The 17,905-nt window shown below is 51.0% G+C and overlaps 1 protein-coding gene across 1 annotated transcript; it reads left to right on the top strand.

Moving 5' to 3' along the window:
- The first annotated feature begins 2,777 nt into the window (after positions 1-2,777).
- NHLRC1 (NHL repeat containing E3 ubiquitin protein ligase 1) lies at positions 2,778-3,995 on the top strand. Its single transcript, XM_056132131.1, has one exon. It carries the CDS (start codon positions 2,778-2,780, stop codon positions 3,993-3,995), a length of 1,218 nt encoding a protein of 405 aa, XP_055988106.1.
- The last annotated feature ends 13,910 nt before the right edge of the window (positions 3,996-17,905 follow it).

The raw sequence follows: 17,905 nt of genomic DNA, 5'->3' as shown, positions 1-17,905 counted from the left end.
CCTCCGCCCCTCTTGGAGAGCCTGGCAAGCTACCGAGAGTATCTCGCCCGCACGGCAAAGCCTGGATAGCCACCCGTGATGTATTCAATATGCCAAACACAGTAACAAGTCTCAAAATGGAGATGTTACAGGGCCCGCTCGAGCAAATCGATGAACAACGGGAGGACAGTGTTTGTTGTTTTATATATACATATATATTTTTATATATGTATATATATACATATATGTATCTGCCAAATATATATATACATATATATATATATGCCAGACAGGCCAATTAAACCTTTGAAGAAGAGGGGCCAGAGAGAAAGCTCAGTAGGCTGAACACAGGCTCTGCCTGGGAGAAGCCCAGGTTTGATCCCTGGCACTTAGGGCTCTCCTGAGCACCACTAGCAGTGACCACCGAGTACAGAACCAGAGTTGCCACTGAGCACTACAGATGTGGCCCAACCTCCTCCAAAACAACCCTAAACCCCCCATAACCAAAACTATCAAACCTCAGGAAATGAGACCCAGGCATTTACCAAGTGCAAGCAAGTTTTAAAAACCACTGGTGCAATTAGGAGTGTCAGACTTCCTGGATCGAATCCCAGGCCCCGTACTTCCTGGCTATGTGACCCTGACCCCCCCCCCCGCCCCCCGGAAAGGTACTTAAATCTCCATGAGTTTGCTGTGCCGAGGCATGATGGAAACAGCCCATTTTTGTAGGGAAGTCCAGAGGTTTTAAACACAATAGAGGGTAGGAACCACCCCAAACGGGATGGACACTGTAAGTTAGTTGCCTAGCAGTGATTATTAACTAACTAGCTGCCTTCCTGCCTCATTTCTCTGGGAAGATCTTCCCACCTGCTACCCCACGCCAAGCGCTCACTCACCTAGTCCATGTCTTGCATGGCCCTGAAAACATTGCCTCATTCACGCAAGAACTCACTGCTCAAGGATTCATCAAGCATCTACGTGTCCAAAGAAAGACAAGTATGAAAGAAGAAACAGCGTGTGAAAGAAGACACAGAGAAGTTGCACACCCCTGCCCCACCCCCCTTGGATGGATCGTCTTCTCTCCTGTTACCATGAGTGACCCCTGAACAGCCTTCGCGCCCCAGAGTTGAGGGTTGGGAAAACAGCAGGCCACTGTCCTGGAAAGATCAGGTTCTGGCTTTTCCCTTCTGCACTGAGCAAGCATCTGTCCCCTTCTCAGGTTCTAATGTGGATGGATACCAGCAATGGCTGGGATCAATCACAAGTGTGTGGGGACGGGCAGAGAGTAGCTAAGCTAGAGAAGGGGCCAGTAGGACAATAATAGCTGGAAACAATCACACTGGACAAGAACTGAGTGTTCAAAGTAAGGAAAGGGATAGTCCTGATAACCTTTCAGTATCTGTATTGCAAACCACAATGACCAAAAGGGGTGGAGAGAGAGAGAGAGAGAGAGAGAGAGAGAGAGAGAGAGAGAGAGAGAGAAGAAAAGTGCCTGTCACAGAGGGGAGGTAGGGGTGATGGCAGGCACCTGGGGACGTTGGTGATGGGAAATGTACACTGGACATCGGATGGATGGATTTTGGAACACTATAGGACTGAAACCTTATCATGAATGGCTTTGTAAAGGTCTATCTCATGGTGAATCAATTAAAAAATATATAAGTTAAATAAATAAATGTCACTGTCACTGTCTTCCTGTTGTTCATCGATTTGCTCGAGCGGGCCCAGCAGCATTGTGGGACTTGTTGTTACTGTGTTTGGCATATCGAATACATCACGGGTAGCTTCCCAGGCTTTGCCGTGCGGGGGAGATTCACTATCACTATCACCTCGTTGTTCATTGATTTGATCAGTAATGTCTCCATTCATCCCTATCACGTGCTAGTGTAGCCCAATAGCATTTTGGGGGCTCTTTCAGGGTCAGGGGAATGAGGACCATCATTGTTACTGTTTTTGGCATATCAAGTACACCACGGATAGCATGCCAGGCTCTGCCGTGTGGACAGGATACTCTAGGTAGCTTGCTGGGCTGTCTGAGAGGGTAGGAGACTTTTGGGGCAACCTCTAATCACCTTTACAGGTGTCCCCAGTCAGGCATATATGTGGGCAGGGGACTCTCAGTAAGCCTGCAGGGTTCTCTGAGAGTGAGAACTAGACAATAAGAGGTCGTGCAGTGTGCTGGTGAGAAGGAAGGAAGGAAGGAAGGAAGGAAGGAAGGAAGGAAGGAAGGAAGGAAGGAAGGAAGGAAGGAAGGAAGGAAGGAAGGAAAAAGAGGGGACTGGAGCGATAGCAGAGCGGGTAGGGCATTTGCCTTGCACGCGGCAGACCAGGGTTCGATTCCCAGCATCCCATATGGTCCCCCGAGCACTGCCAGGAGTAATTCCTGAGTACAGAGCCAGGAGACCGCTATGCATAGCCGGGTGTGACCCAAAAACAGAAAGAAAGGAAGGAAGGAAGGAAGGAAGGAAGGAAGGAAGGGAGAGAAAGAAAGAAAGAAAGGAAGGAAGAAAGAAAGAAAGAAAGAAAGAAAGAAAGAAAGAAAGAAAGAAAGAAAGAAAGAAAGAAAGAAAGAAAGAAAGAGGACATCAGGCATCGCCTCGCGTGACCGGCAGGAGGAAGATCAGCCGGTCCACGCGGGGAACCCTTGGGCCGTAGTACCGCGCGCGGCCAGCAGGGTGCGCCGCGGGGGGGAGGGGCGGGCGTGGGGCCGCGGCGTGACGTCACGCCGGCCCCGCCCCCTGACCGCGGCCAAGGGCAGCGCGCGCGCGCGCGCGGGGGACCGTGGCGGGGACGCGGGCATGGAGGCGGCGTCGGGCGAGCCGGGCGAGCGGCCGGCGCTCTGGGAGCTGGTGCAGGAGGCCGAGAGCAGCCTGCTCGAGTGCCAGGTGTGCTTCGAGCGCTTCGAGCCGCGCACGCCGCGCCGGCCGCGCAGCCTGCCGTGCGGCCACGTGCTGTGCGTGTCGTGCGTGCGCGAGCTGACGCACCCGCGGCGCCTGGCCCTCGAGTGTCCCTTCTGCCGCCTGCCGTGCGCGGCGTCGGGCGCGCGGGACTGCCTGCCCCTGCTGCACCTGCTGGAGCTGCTGGCGTCCGAGCTGCGGCCGCGGCCCGGCGCGCGCGCCGCCCCCCGCGTCCCCGGCGCCCCCCGCGCCTTCGGGGGCTGGGGGACCCTGGTGCACCCCACGGGGCTGGCGCTGTGCCCGCGGAGCGCGCGCGTGGCGGTGGTGCACGACGGCGAGAAGCGCGTGCGCACCTGCGACCTGTGGGGCGGCCACGCGCGGCAGTTCGGCGAGAGGGGTCGGGCCGCCGAGGACGTGCAGTACCCGCTGGACGTCACGGTGACCCGCGACGGCCACGTCGTCGTCACGGACGCCGGCGATCGCGCCGTCAAGGTCTTCGACGCCCGGGGCCGCTGCAAGCTGGTGCTGGGCGGCCGCTTCGCCCTCCCCTGGGGGGTGGACGCCTGCCCCGACGACGACGGCGACGGTGGCGGCGCCGTGGTGCTGGTGACCGACGCGGAGGTGGGGAGCCTGCACCGCCTGGAGCTGGACCCGGCGGCCGGGACTCTGCGGGGCAGCGTCCAGCTGCGGGGACAGCTGCGCGGGCCGCGCGCCGTGGCCGTGTGCCGGCTCAGCGGGGCCGTGGCGGTGCTCGAGCGCCCCCTGGCGTCCCGGGCGGGTGGCGCGGCGGGCGCGGCAGGCGCGGTGGTCAAGGTGTTCAGCGCCCACATGCAGCTGCTGGCCCAGGTGGACAGCTTCGGGCTGAGCCTCCTCTGCCCCACCCCGATCGCCGTCTCCGCCGTGGCCTTCGACAACCAGGGCAACGTGGTGGTCACCGATACGGCCGGCCCGGCCGTCCTGTGCCTCGGGAAGCCGCAGGAGATGCCCGTGGTGAAGGTGGTCGTCACCCACGGGCTGGTCCGTCCCGTGGCCCTGGCCTTCACCAAGCAGAACTCGCTTCTGGTGCTCGACAGTCAGACCCATTCCGTCAACGTCTACAGGCTCGTCGACGGGGAGTGATGGGGTGGGGCTGGGGCGGGGCTGGGGCCGGCCTGGAGTCGGACGGACGTTCGGAGATGCCACTCGCTAGTGACCTTGGCCAAGTGACTTCTTTCCGTCGGTCCATCCCTGCCTCCGATTCCTGCAACTGTACCAGCAAACGAAAGGACTGTCACTAACGCTGCCCTTCATAGATACTTCCTGCGCTGAGAAACGACGGACTACTCACCAATTTCAGCCTTACCCAAATCTTGGAGATGAGTTCTGCTTAGTTCCGCTGCAACATGAGAAAACAGAAATCTTCGCTTCAATGAACTTACCCAAAGTCTCTTTTGTGTACTGTGACGGTCACTAATAGAACTCAATTTTGAGTCCCAGACGTGCTTGTACATTTTCAGGGTGTGGGGAAGGAGTAGAGGGGAGTTTGTTGTTGCTATGTACTGTTTACCAACAGCTGTATCATTTGGGGGGGTTGGGAGGGGGGTTGGGTCACACTCAGTGATGCTCAGGGCTTACTCCTCGCTCTGCTCAGGGATCACTCCTGGCAGAGCTTGAGGGACCATATGCGGTTCAGGGGATTGAACCTGGGTTGGCTACTTGCAATGCAAGTTCCTTACCTGCTGTAGGGTCTCTCTCCAGCCCAGCTTTTTCTTTTAACTGGTGGCACACACAGAAAATGGGGTATAAGCCTGAGTTCAGGAGAAAATGGATTCTGAGGTTCAATTTAAATCCTGACTCCCCCCAGAACACTTAAGCCGGAGTTATTGTAGGTCCTGAGTGCCTTGAATAAGAAAACCCCATCCGGTTCCTTGTCCCCCAGCCTTTAGGGGGACTGGGTGGGGGTGTGTGTGTGTGCTGAGAATGGTAACCGGACTAAGTTGCAAAGTCTCATGAACACAACCTCAGCACCAGCTAGGGCCAGATGGATGGTTCTCCTGTTTCATGTTCTTGTTAATAAAGGACGAGTTGCCACAGTGTCTTCCTGGCTGATGTGATTCTGCATGGTGTCGGAGTGAGTGCTCACCTGGAGTGCTCTGGTAATGGCTTTTTCCTCCGTTCCAGTTAAGTGTGGCCCAGGAGTTGCAACGTACTTGACAAAACACTTCCCTTGAGCTTTAAGTCAGCCTTTAGGCCCTTAAATGCTGCTTGAAGCCAAGCCGTGATGAAGCTAAGGCCTGGCGGGTGTTACGATCGATGCACGAATCAGCTGGAGATTCAGCTGAAGTGGTGGCTTCTCAGGTGAAGTTCGTTTTCGGCTGGTCTCACTCTTCCTGCTGAAAGCGACTGAGATGATAACCAAACCCTGTGCTTCGAACGCAGCAGCAAAAGTCAGTTCCCCATCCCACCCAGATCAAGGAGAAAACACGGGTTTAGAAGGATTTGCTTTTGGTACTAACATGCCCTCCCCCACAACAGTATTCTACTTGACAAAGAGTTTCGAGGGAGAAAGTAACACACAAGCCAGCAACTCCTCAGAACCACAGAGATAGGTTCTGGGTGATTGTGAGTTTGTCTTTTGCAGTTAAAAGAGAGAGCTGGAGTCTGGAGAGTTAGTACGGGGTCTAGGGTGCTTATCTTGCCCCCCTCCGTCCTCAGTTGGATCCCTGGCACCACATATTCCCCGGAACACCTCTAGGTGTCACTCCTGAGTGGTTAGGAATAGTCCTTGGGCACCTTCAGGGCTGGCTGCACCAAGATTTATTTTCGTGGTAAAGTCACAGACACTTGGGGCCACTGTCTTGCATCCCAAGAAGGGGCTTTTCAGGTGGAGAAACAGGCAGGCCCAGGCTGGGTCTTTCGTGAGCAGGGTAGCTGCGTGCTGGATGCTGGTCTTAAAAAAAAAAGTTCAAGAACTGTGATCACGGGGCCTGCAGGGAGGTGAGGGTTAAGGGACCTATATGGTGCCAGGCGAATTCAGTCGATCACTTTAAATCTCACCAATCAGGATAGGAGACAGGATGGGGGGAGGTGGGAACAGGTACTGAGCTCGGGGGTCTCGCCCACAAGCACATGCTGGCAGGCTGGAGCGTCCAGGGATGCCAGGACAGGGTGTTGGGGTACGGTCTGGGAGAGGCCCGGGAACACAAATTCAGACCAGACAGACCGACATGTGGGATGGGACCTGGTTGTTGTACCTTGGAGGTGAGTAGACTGTGGGGGTTGGCATCGGGAGGTCATACATGGGACAGGGCAGCATGGGGCAGTGGACAGGTGATGTCATTCATGGGTAAAGTAGAGAACTGGACATTTGGGGAGGCCCCAGGCCCCATCTACTTAAATGGTGCCATAAACACTTTAGCCTTCCGAGTTTTGCATGCGAATATGTCATACAATTCTCAAGAACCCACCAGTGCTAGAAAATCCACTTCATACTTTCTCCTGCTGGGGTTGGCAATGCCACCATCATCTCTGGCTATGGAGTTGTGGCCCAACTGGAGTTGGAGGGTGGGACCCCACCAGAAAGATGTGATGGAAGGGGAGGGCGATGCAAGAGAAACAGGAAATGCTCAGGTCTTGAGGTTTGGCTGCATGAGACTTGGTTCAGTGTCCAGTACTGCAAAGCCAGGATGAAAGAGAAATATGAGGGCCAGGGAGATGCCACAAATGGCTGAGGTTCAGGTTTGCATGCAGGAGCCCCAGAAGGAATGCCTGGTACCCAGGCACACCGCTGGAAGCAGCCCGCCAGCCCCAGAGCACCGAGTCAGAGTAGCTTCTGGGCACTGCTGGTGTGACCCAAACACCAAAGAAAAGAAAGCAGGGGCTGGAGCGATAGCACAACGGGTAGGGTGTTTGCCTTGCGTGTGGCTAACCTGGGTTCAATTCCCAGCATCCCATATGGTCCCCTGAGCACCGCCAGGAGTAAATTCCTGAGTGCAGAGCCTGGAGTAATCCCGGTGCATCACCAAGTGTGACTCAAAAGCAAAAAAAAAAAAAAAAGAAAAAAGAAAAAAAGAAAGAAAGAAAGGAAAAGAAAGCAATTCCTAAGAGAAAGCACTGCCAGAACGGGCGAGAAGGAGATGAAATTTGCTTTCTCAGGTCCCAGCACACTCATGCCAAGGGGACCCCTGAGTACCACTAAGGAAGCTCCTATTTAAAAGTAAAAATAGCAAAAGCAATCTGCTAGTAAAGTCCCAGAGAGCATTTATTTGTTTGTGTTTGGCTTTGGGCCACACCTGTCAGTGTTCAGGCCTTACTCCTGGCTCTGTGCTCAGGGATCACTCCTGTAGGGCTGGAGGTGAAGGGGGATCATAGGTGATGCCAGGGATCGGACCCAGGTCAGCCGTGTGCATGGCAAGCCCTTTACCCCCTATGCTATCACTCCAACTCCCCAGACAGAGTTTATTTGGAAACAAGAAAAGGTATACTCTGGGATCCTTCCCTGTAGCCTGTGCCCTAAGGTGGACAAAGGGTGAGGGACTGGTTTCTGTGTGGGTCCATGGTTCTGGGGCCTTCATTATCATCAAGAATGAAAATACTGAGTGGGAAAGATCCTCAGACTTAGAGTTGGAAGCAGAAGAGTTTAGTAACTGAAAATTAAAACAAGTATGCTCTTTTTTTTTTTTTTTTTGGCTTTTTGGGTCACACCCTGCAATGCACAAGCTTTTTACACTCAGGAATTACTCCTGGTGGTGCTTGGGGGACCATATGGAATGCTGGGAATCGAACCCAGGTAGGCCTAGTGCAAAGCTAACACCCAATCTGCTGTGCTATTGCTCCAGCCCCCAAGTATGCTCACTTTTGATGCTTTTTTTTTTCTTTTGGGGGGGGGGGGTATTTTGGTGGTTCTCAAGGCTTTCTTCTGGCTCTGCGTTCAGGGATCATTCCTGGTGGACACCATATGGGATGCTGGGGGTCAAACCTGGCACATGAGCTTTCTGATTTACGCAAGGGTGGGACTCACCAGTCCCCCGCCGTGTTTGCATACATTTGAATATTAATGAATATTCATGAATGATTCAGGTACAGTGCTTAGGGGGATCCCTGGGGACTGCTCAGGGGACCTTGTGGTGTGGGGGATGAAATGTGAATCTTGCACTCCAGCCCTATGAGGCAACTTCAGCCCCTTAAAGTTCAGTGTTGAAGCTCCCAACGCAAGAATTTACATCTCAGGAGGTAGACTCTGATCCTGTTTCAGCTTGGCGGTGCTGAGGAGCCTCTGCATAAGGGCCCCTTAAAAGGCAGAAGCGGCTGATTTCCTGATGAGCTAGGGCAGGCCTGGTTCTTTGCAGGAGGCCTTCTGAGGCACGAGAGCCAAGTTTGATGAGTTCCCTTAAACCGGCTGCTTTCGTGCAAAGAAAATGAAATAAAGTCTTGTTTAAGCGCTGAGCAAGGCTCTTTAGTGGCCCGGCCCTAGGGCTCTGCGACTTTCTGCTCTGACTGACATCCAGAGGGTTGTGGGCTTCACAGGGCAAAGTGGGGAAGAGAATCCAAAAGCAGGGTGCCCAGGGCAGAAACACTGTCTTTAGTGCTGGCTGGAGCCATAGTACAGTGGGGAGGGCGTTTGCCTTGCACACAGCCCATCCCAGGTCTGATCGTCAGCATCCCATAAGATCCCCTGAGCATCACCAGGAGTAATTTCTTTTCTTTAAATAATGTAGGAAAAACAAAACAAAACAAAACAAAAATAATATAGGAATACTGCTATTTGTTCAGCCATTGATTAAGCTGATTGAATTGGGCATGAACTCCACATTACTTTACTTTTTTTTTTAATGAGATAGAGTTACAAAGTGTTCATGTTTGAGACTCAGCCATAAAATGATGGAACACCCATCCCTCCACCAGTGCACATTTTCCACCACCAATGTCTCCAGTATCCCCTCCCCGCACTCCAATCCCCATATACCCACTCCCCCATCCCAGTCCTCATCCTGCCTCCATGGCAGACAATCACTAGGAGTAATTTCTGGTTGCAAAGCCAGGATTAATCCCTGAGCACCACCAGGTTTGGCCCCACAACAAAAAGAAAAGAAACCTGACCTTTCAACAGCCACTTTCCCCAGACACCGGTACCTGACTTGGTCTTCCATTTTCCTTTGGCAAATGACATGCCTTTTTCCTCGATTGCTCTTTGTCCTTCCCTCCCACGGAGTTGTAGAAGTAACACATGCTCTCACACAGCATTGGAAAATGTAGATGAGCATAAAGACAGCTCATCCCTTTTAATGAGGGGGAAACGGCTGTTTCTGCTTCAGAACGCAATCGACTCATCATCACGGTGCGGTTAGTATTCCTAGAAGTCACTTTGTAGATCCACGTTTTTGTCAGGTGGGGGTCTCAAAAGTGAGAAGTTCTCCTGTAAAGGACGTTTTGGTGGCATCCAATAAAGTTCAACTTCGGGGGTGTTTGGGGCCACCCAGGCTGTTGCTTGGCGGCTAGTTCTGGCTCAGAACTAGCTTAGAGGTATGGGCAGCTCAGGGGACCATCATGTGGTGTGGGGGATGGAATGCAAATCTTGAACCCCAGCCATGTGAGTTATCTTCCACCCCCTAAAGTTCAGTCTCTACCAACCACACATTCTAGGGAAAATGGGAGTCAGATAGAGAAAGGAGCACCAAATGAAGGGTGTTGGGAGGATCCTCCCAGGATGGGAGAAGCATGCTGAAAGTAGACTATAGACAACATGATTGCCACTCATTGCCTCTTTTGCAAACCACAACACTCAAAAGGAGAGAGAGAAAGAAGGGAATGCCCTGCCACAGAGGCAGAGTGGGATGGAGGGGATGGAGGCTGGGAGGGATACTGGGATCCGTGGGGGTGGAAAAGGGGCACTGGTGGAGGGATGGGTATTTGATCATTGTATAATTGAAACCCAAACACAAAAATATGTAAGTCCACGACTGTACCTCATGGTGTTTCACTAATAAAAATTTAAAAAAAAAAAAGGTCAGGCTCGAAGCTCCCCAAACAAGAAAGATCCTGTAGGTGGAGAATGGAACCCCCAGCAATCTCTCCCTTGCCTATCCCCATCACCTCTCCTCAACCCTGCACCTCGACAGGGCCCTGGGAGTTTCCAGCTATGACTACACCCAAAATGAAGAAGAGAACTCTCTTTGAGATGAAAAGAAAGAAGGAAAAATGACAATGACCCACGGGGTCTTGTGAGCCCCACCAGGAATGATTCCTGAGCACAGATCCAGGAGTAAACCCTGAGCATGGCTAGGGTAAAATAAAATAATTTTAAAAGAAAGATTGGGCAGTTGGTGCTCATTCAAGCATGCTGAAACCAGAAGCTTACTATTAAAAAAAAAAATCTTTAAAGCGTTTTGGAGGCTGAAGCGATAGTCCAGCTGGTAGGGCGTTTGCCTTGCATGCAGCCAACCCAGGTTCGATCTCCAGCATCCCATATGGTCCCCCTAGCACCACCAGGAGTGATTCCTGAATGCAACACCAGGAGTAATCCCTGGGTATCGCCAAGTGTGACCCAAAAAAAGCCAAAAAAAGGGGGGGGAGCGTTTTGCTAGGACGGGGGAGATTAGCTTGGTATATGGGAAGTCTGGGTACCATCCTCAGCTCTGCAGGGGTTCCCCCCCAATCACTGAGCTTGGAGGAGCCCCCGAGCACTGCTGGGTGTGATCCCCAATCCAAGAGAAAATCCATTTAGTGAATTTAGTGACAGGGCCAGGGAGGAACCTTAGTGACGTGCTTTGAATGCTGAGGTCCCCGGCTCTGTGGCTGATCCTGTGCTCCTAGACCCAAGAGCTGAGCTGTCAGGCCCCACAGCTGGGCTAAGTATGAGTGAGTGTGGCCCCAAGGTCCTCTGAGCACTGTTTGAGAGTCCAAAATATATGTCACAGAATTAAACACAAAATTTATTTTTGAATTAAAGTGAGATACACAGTTACAAGGTCGTTCATAATTTTTTGTCATACAGTGTTGTACAATACCCATCCCTTCACCAGTGTACACTTTCCACCAAGAATATCCCCAGTTCCTACCCCCCCCCCGACTCTGTGGCAGGAACTTTTATACTCTCTCTCTGCCCCCTCTTCCTTCCTTCCTTCCTTCCTTCCTTCCTTTCTTTCTTTCTTTCTTTCTTTCTTTCTTTCTTTCTTTCTCTCTCTTTTTCTCTCTTTCCTTTTGTGCACTATAGTTTGCAATTCAGATACAGAAAGGTTATCGTGCATGTCCCTTTACCAACTTTCAGCCCTCAGTTGTTGTCCAGAATGATCATTTTGAAGTATTATCATAATGGCCTCTTCTCTATGCTAACTGCCCTTTGGCCTCCCCCCACCCCCGCCTACCACACACACACACACACACACACACACACACACACACACACACGTGGCAAGCTTCCAACCATTGACCAGTTCTCCTAGGCCCTGTTTTTCCTGGCCTTAGATATTACTCTCATACTATTTTCTTTTATGTCCCACAAATGAGTGCAGTCCATTGCATACCATGTCACAGAATTTAAAAGCTGCATTTTGCAATACAAACGCAAAGGGTCCCTGAGTTGATTTCCCTCCCCCACCCCCAAATAGAAAATCTGTGTCTTTTTAAGAGATACATATACTTGGACAAGACTACATTTATGGTGCTGTTGGTCTTGATTTTGCAGTAGGCAGTGGGGATTCTGGGACCACATAGAAAGACAAATGGCCGCTGTGTTTCCAAGCCTCTGAAGATATTTTACTGATCTTTTCACATTTGGCCCCAGTAATAAATTTCTAAGTATCTTTCCAGGGTCAAAAGTGGCCCTTTGGAACAAAGCCTCTTTATGCTATAACAAAATACTTCCCAGGGTGAAATAGTTTGTAATCTGTGGCTGTACTTAACCCTTTCTGGTCGTCATGGCAACCAGACTTTCCAAGAGAAGGAGCTGAGTATTCCCCTAATCCAGAGTGGATGGTGGATACCGATCCTCTCTTGATGCCCCTGCCGCATTGGAGGGGTCAGGACTTGACCTTGGCATCCGGGTATTATTTGAGCCGACCCTCCCCCCATCACCAGCTTCAGCCCACACAGTTCCTACACACTAACCAAGAAGCCAGAGAGGAGCAAAGAAGATAAAGATGGCAAGATTTTGCTTGCTGGATGAATTGGTTTTGGTTTTGGTTTGTTTTAGTTGTTACATCTCATCCAGTGATGCTCAGGGATTGTTCCTGGCTCTGCACTCAGAAATCCTCTCTAATTGTGCTTGAGGGACCATAAGGGATGCCAGGGATCAAACCCCTGATGGCCATATACAAGATCAGTGCACTACCCACTGTACTAACTCTCCTGTTTGATGGATTGGGAGCTTCCTGTTAAAAGAGGCCAGGCTGGAGAGACAGGTTAGAGAATTCAGGTGCTTTCCTTGTATCTTGCCATTCCCGGTTTGATCACCAGCTTCACAGATTCTCCCCGAAGCACTTCCAGTAGTCCCTCCTGAGCACGGAGCCATCACTGGCCTCTGAGCACCACTGGTGTGCCTCCAAATAATTAAAGAACAGACAAGGGCTTGGTGAATAGCTGCATGGCTAAGAGGACCTGTCCTATAGGAGTGCGGTTCTATCCCTGGGACCCCCACATGTGCCCAGTGAGGTCCCAGTTCCCCGTGGTGTGTGCCTGGCAGCTGTGTGCTCTGTGATCCCCAACATCACAAGGCCTTTCTGGATGGCCCCACGCGAGTGTATGCAGGCCCCCTGAGTGAACACCACAGCCACGTGTGCCCAAGCCCCCAGTCACTCTCACCACGAGAACAGAGGGAAGGGTTTGGGGGACCATGAGCAGTTAGTCACATTGTAGGAACAGTCGGGAATCTTCGAGACGCTGATCCCCTGGGCAGGAGATCCTGCTATTCCTCATTTCCTGGGATAGCTTCTCCAGTTCCACTGGGAAGTGCCCCTTGGATCCTCATAGCTGAGTTCTCAGTATTTATTACCAGGATGTCCATTGTCCAATAGGCATTTACGTTGGAGAGAGGGCTCAGCCGTCAGGAGCGCAGGCTCCGCATGTGGGAAGCCCAGATTTGATCCCCAGAACCTCATGGTCCCTGTCTAACAGTCCCCAACCCGTTCGCCCCTCACCCCCATAAACATGCATGCACAAGGATCTAGGTGGGAGTTGCCCCAAGCATCACTGGATGAGCCCCACCTCAAAAAAAAATCTATCTTGGATGTGTCACTGTCACTGTCCTCCCATTGTTCATTGATTTGCTCGAGTGGGCCCAGTAACATCTCCATTGTGACACTTGTTATTATATTTGGCGTATTGAATACGTCATGGGAGCTTGCCAGGCTTTGCTGTGTGGGCGAGATACTCTCGGTAGCTCGCCGGGCTCCCCGAGAGGGCCAAAGGAATCTAACCTGGCTCAGTCTGGTCGGCCACGTGCAAGGCAAACATCTTACCTGCTGTGCTATCGCTCCAACCCTTGGATGTGAGATTTGCCAAATATTTGATGATAATGACCAGTAGGGCTGGAGGGATAGGGCGGGTAGGGCGTTCGCCTTACAAGCGGCCAACATGGCCGACCCGAGTTCGATTCCTCCGCCCCTCTCGGAGAGCCCGGCAAGCTACCAGAGTATTCGATATGCCAGACACAGTAACAACAAAGTCTCCAATGGAGACGTTACTGGGCCCGCTCGAGCAAATCGACGATCAACGGGAGGGCCTTTACCTTACCTTAGTATCTCTTCTTATAATCCCCAAAGTCAAAGAAAAGGCTACCTTAGGGTTCTGCTCTCTCTCTCTCTCTCTCACACACACACACACACACACACAACACACACACTCCCCCCCCCCAAGGTGCCTTACCACCTCCTTCCAGCAGAGGGGATCGTTCCCACATGCTCAGAAGCTGGCACTGCCTCAGGAGGAGACTAGAGAAGAAAACAAGTCCCCAGTCTTGTTTGGTACCTGGGTTGCGACAACCAGAGCTGAGACCTCACTTAGTCTCCATCGAGGCCTTAGAAATCGTCAGTCTCCACTCGATTCTTACCCTCGACTTCATGATCCCAGCATAAGTACAACATTTGGGTCCCCTAGCTCCATCACTTTGTCCCTCCCTCTGTGCATGGCTGTGATCGGTAGTGACACATTCCAGCCTAGCCCATGCTGTTAGCAACTGTGCACAGGAAGAGGTTTCATTTGGGAGTGAGCACGCAGGGCAAGAGGCAGGGATGCAAAAGCAGGGAGTGGAGATGGGACCACGAACGGTTTAGCGCTCCTTGGATGCAGTGGGACCAAGGACAGCTGAGCTCTCCATTGGAGACAGTGGCCCAGTGTCGTTCAGGGCCCGCAGCAGTTACATCTGGAGGTCCTCATTTGCTGTATGGTACCAAGGATGAACTCAGAACTTCCTGAATGTGAAGCATGTGCTCAGCCACTTAAGCTGTCTCCCGGGCCCTAGTCCGTCAGTGCTTAAATATCCCATATGTAATGTAGGAACATAGGCAGCTACAGGTAATATTATTGTTGACATCATCACCCATGAGGAAACTGAGGCGCAGAGAGGTCAATGAATTGTCCAAGATCACCGAAAGAAGATAAACTGTGGTTTCTGAATTCCCCCCTTTTTCCTTTTACCAGAAAAAATTTTAAGTTTCCTTTTTTAAAAAAAACCTCCTTTTCTGAGTTCTTTATTGAAATGAATATGTAACAGAATCCATTTCTAGAGTTGGTGTGAGGTCTAATACACTTTTTTTCTTTTTCTTTGTTTTTTTTTTGGGGTGGGGAAGAGGGTCACACCTGGTGACACTCAAGGGTTACTCCTGCCTCTGCACTCAGAAGTCACTCCTGGCAGTGCTCGGGGGACCATGTGGGATGCCAGGGATTGAACCTGGGTTGGCTGCAAACAAAGCAAATGCCCTACCCACTGTACTATTGCTCCAGTCCAAGGTCTAATACACTTGCAGAGGTGCTTTGGTTGTTTTTAGTTGCGGGGTGGGGGGTTGGGTCATACCTGGCATTGCTCAGGGCTTACTCCTGGCTCTCTGCTCAGGGATCACTCCTGGCGGGTCACCACGAGCCATATGAGATGCAGGGACAGACACACCACAGGAACCTTACTGCTTGTGCCAAAGTAGTGTGACTTGTTTTCAGTCTGGGCTCAAAGCTCCTCCCACCAGGAAGAATAGAATTCCATTCCTTTGAGTTTTTGCTGAGCCATTGAACGCCACAAATTATTCCACTATTTTCCACAACAGGAGCTTCGCCTGGACCCTTTGGTCACTGGCACCTGTGATACCCTCTTTGCTGAAAGTCCTCCTGGACACCAAGGGCACAGGACCACTGGAAGCATTGGTGTTGTTTTGGGGCCACGGCCAGCAGAGCTCAGGGGTCACTCCTGCCTTTACACTCAGGGGTCACTAGTGGAAGGGCTGGGGTGAGGTTGGCGGGACCAGATGAGGTGCTGGGGATTGAATCTGAGTGGAATGCAGGAATCTGAGTGGAATCCTACCTACCCACTGTACCATCACTCCGGCCCATCGATATATTGCTTTTAAATTTTTTTCATTACAATTTTTGGATTGAGGTTCTGTGATTTACAATCCTATTAATGATGGTTTTCATGCACAACATTCCAACACCATACCCCTCAGCAGTTGTTCTAACCTCCCTTCCTAAGGACACCAAGAGTTGCCCCTTTCGGGGCTGGAGTAATAGGACAGCGAGTAGGGCGTTTGCCTTGCATGCGGCCAACCCGGGTTCGATCCCCAGCATCCCTTGTGGTTCCTGAGCACCGCCAGGAGTGATTCCTGACAGCATAGCCAGAAGTAACCCCTCAGCATCCCTGGGTATGATTCCCACCCCCCAAAAAAAGACCAAAAAAGAAAATAAAAACTCTTCATGGGATCCCAACACCCCTTCCTCCCCACTCGACTCAGCATCAGTTCTCCTATGGTCGGTGCCTTTGGCATTTGTTGTTACCTTGTTGCGTATCTCTAAGTCACACTCATGAGAAAGAACATTCTGTAGTTCTCCCTTTGCTTCTGCCTCACTGCACTCAGCATCATGGCCTCTGGCTCCAGGATCTGTGGCTTTAGGCGCTGTGATTGCTCTGGTCCCCTTGGCAGGCACCATTGCCCTGTTGGGCATCACCAGTGATGGAGGCGAGAAAAGAGCCATGGTGTGAACTTGCTCATCAAATGACTAATAATAATAAAGGGAAGGAAATGGTGTAAAGAGAGAAATATTCCTTGTCAGCCTTTGCCCCTTGACCATTATGCGCTCTGGAATTGAGACAATGTCATTTCTATTCTGGATCTCCACCAAAGGGTTATGTTATGTCCACCTCCTAGGTAAACGTTCCATGGAAGGTTCTGCATCTGGAGTCGCCTCGAGGGTTCTGCATTTGGCGTTGCCCCAGTTCTTTCCTTCATCAAGCTGTCTGTCCATCATGTACTGTCCCTGGAAACAAATTATCTTACATTTAACTTTCTTGGAAAGTAAGAAACCGTTTCATCTGGGACCCATTGAAAGAATCCTGAGGAGTTATCAGAGCTCTTTTAAAACATAAGTATTTGTTGTTTTTGTTAGGAAAGATGGGATGTATTGGCAATTTAAGTTGGGAAGAGCAATATGTTTCAGAAAGAGGACGAGTGAACATAAAATAACAAAATAGGAGACTAACACCCAAGAATAGCTAAGATAAGTACCAGGAGGATTACTTCATGGCTTTGAGGGCAGCCGCACACGCTAGAGGAAAAGGGAGCTCAGATAGAGAAGGGAGCACCAAATAAAGGGTGTTGGGAGGTTCCTCTCAGGATGGGAGATGTGTGATGAGAGTAGACTATAGACCGAACATGATTGCTACTCAATGTCTCTTTTGCAAACCACAGCACTCAAAAGGAGAGAGATAACAAAAGGGAATGCCCTGCCACAGAGGCAGGGTGGGATAAGGGGGATGGGGGGTGGGAGGAATACTGGGATCCGTGGTGGTGGAGAATGAGCACTGGTGGAGGGATGAATATTCGACCATTGTATAACTGAAACCCAAGCACAAAAATTTGTAAGTCTACAACTTTCATGGTGTTTCACTAATAAAAATTTAAGGAAAAAAAAGAAAGAGGAAGAGTGTGTATCAAAACCAGAAATGCTAACAATATTATGTTGACTAAATCACAGCATATCACTTGTACAGGTTGGTCTGGCTGAGTCATGCTGAGGTGAGTTAGGATGGTATAACAGCTACGCATTTTCAGTGATTTTTTTGAGGAAAATCCTACATATTTTCAAGAAGGAAAGGTGGACACACGCAGCTGAGATGTATAACAGAAACATCCCAAGGGAATATATTGAAAATAAAATCTCAAAAAGGAGACAAAGAGCATGGCCAGTAAAGTCCCTTATGGGGAACCCCATCTGCCTTTTCCTATGAACTTTCTGGATCACTCCCTTTAATTGTCCTGCTCTAGAAGCTGATGAAACAGCCTTATAGAAGAATTCTTTCCTGTTTCCACGTGCACACTACTGACCTCTCCAAAGATATCAGAGGTCATGGGTGGAAATTTCTCTGTCCCCAAGTTTTCCAAGTGCCACCAGTAAAGCATCTTGAACCCAAGGGGATCTGTGGGCACCAACACACAGAAATCTGGGTGATGCCCAGTGTCCCTCAGATACAGTTCTTTTTTTTGGGGGGGTCACACCCAGCAATGCTCAAGGGTTACTCCTGGCTCTGCACTCAGGAATTACTCATGCTTGGGGAATCATATGGAATGCCAGGGACTGAACCCAGGTTAGCCGCGTGCAAGGCAAACGTCCTACCCACTGTACTATCGCTCCAGCAACTCAGATGCAGTTCTATCCCTACTTACCTGCCACCAAGATGTCACCCCCACACCTCCAGCTGGCGAGATACAACAGCTGGTAAGGCACTTGCCTTGTGGGCAGCTTGATCCGTGGGACCACATAGAGTCCTGAGCTTTGTCAAAAGTTAACCCTGAGCACAGCTAGGCGTAACCCCAAAACAAAACAAAAAACGATGTCACTCCAAATCACAGGAA

This window comes from Sorex fumeus, unplaced genomic scaffold, assembly GCF_029834395.1.
Source record: "Sorex fumeus unplaced genomic scaffold, SorFum_2.1 ptg000094l, whole genome shotgun sequence".
NCBI lineage: Eukaryota > Metazoa > Chordata > Mammalia > Eulipotyphla > Soricidae > Sorex > Sorex fumeus.
The sequence above is the reverse complement of the archived record's forward strand: the minus strand, read 5'-3'. Positions and strand labels throughout refer to the sequence as shown.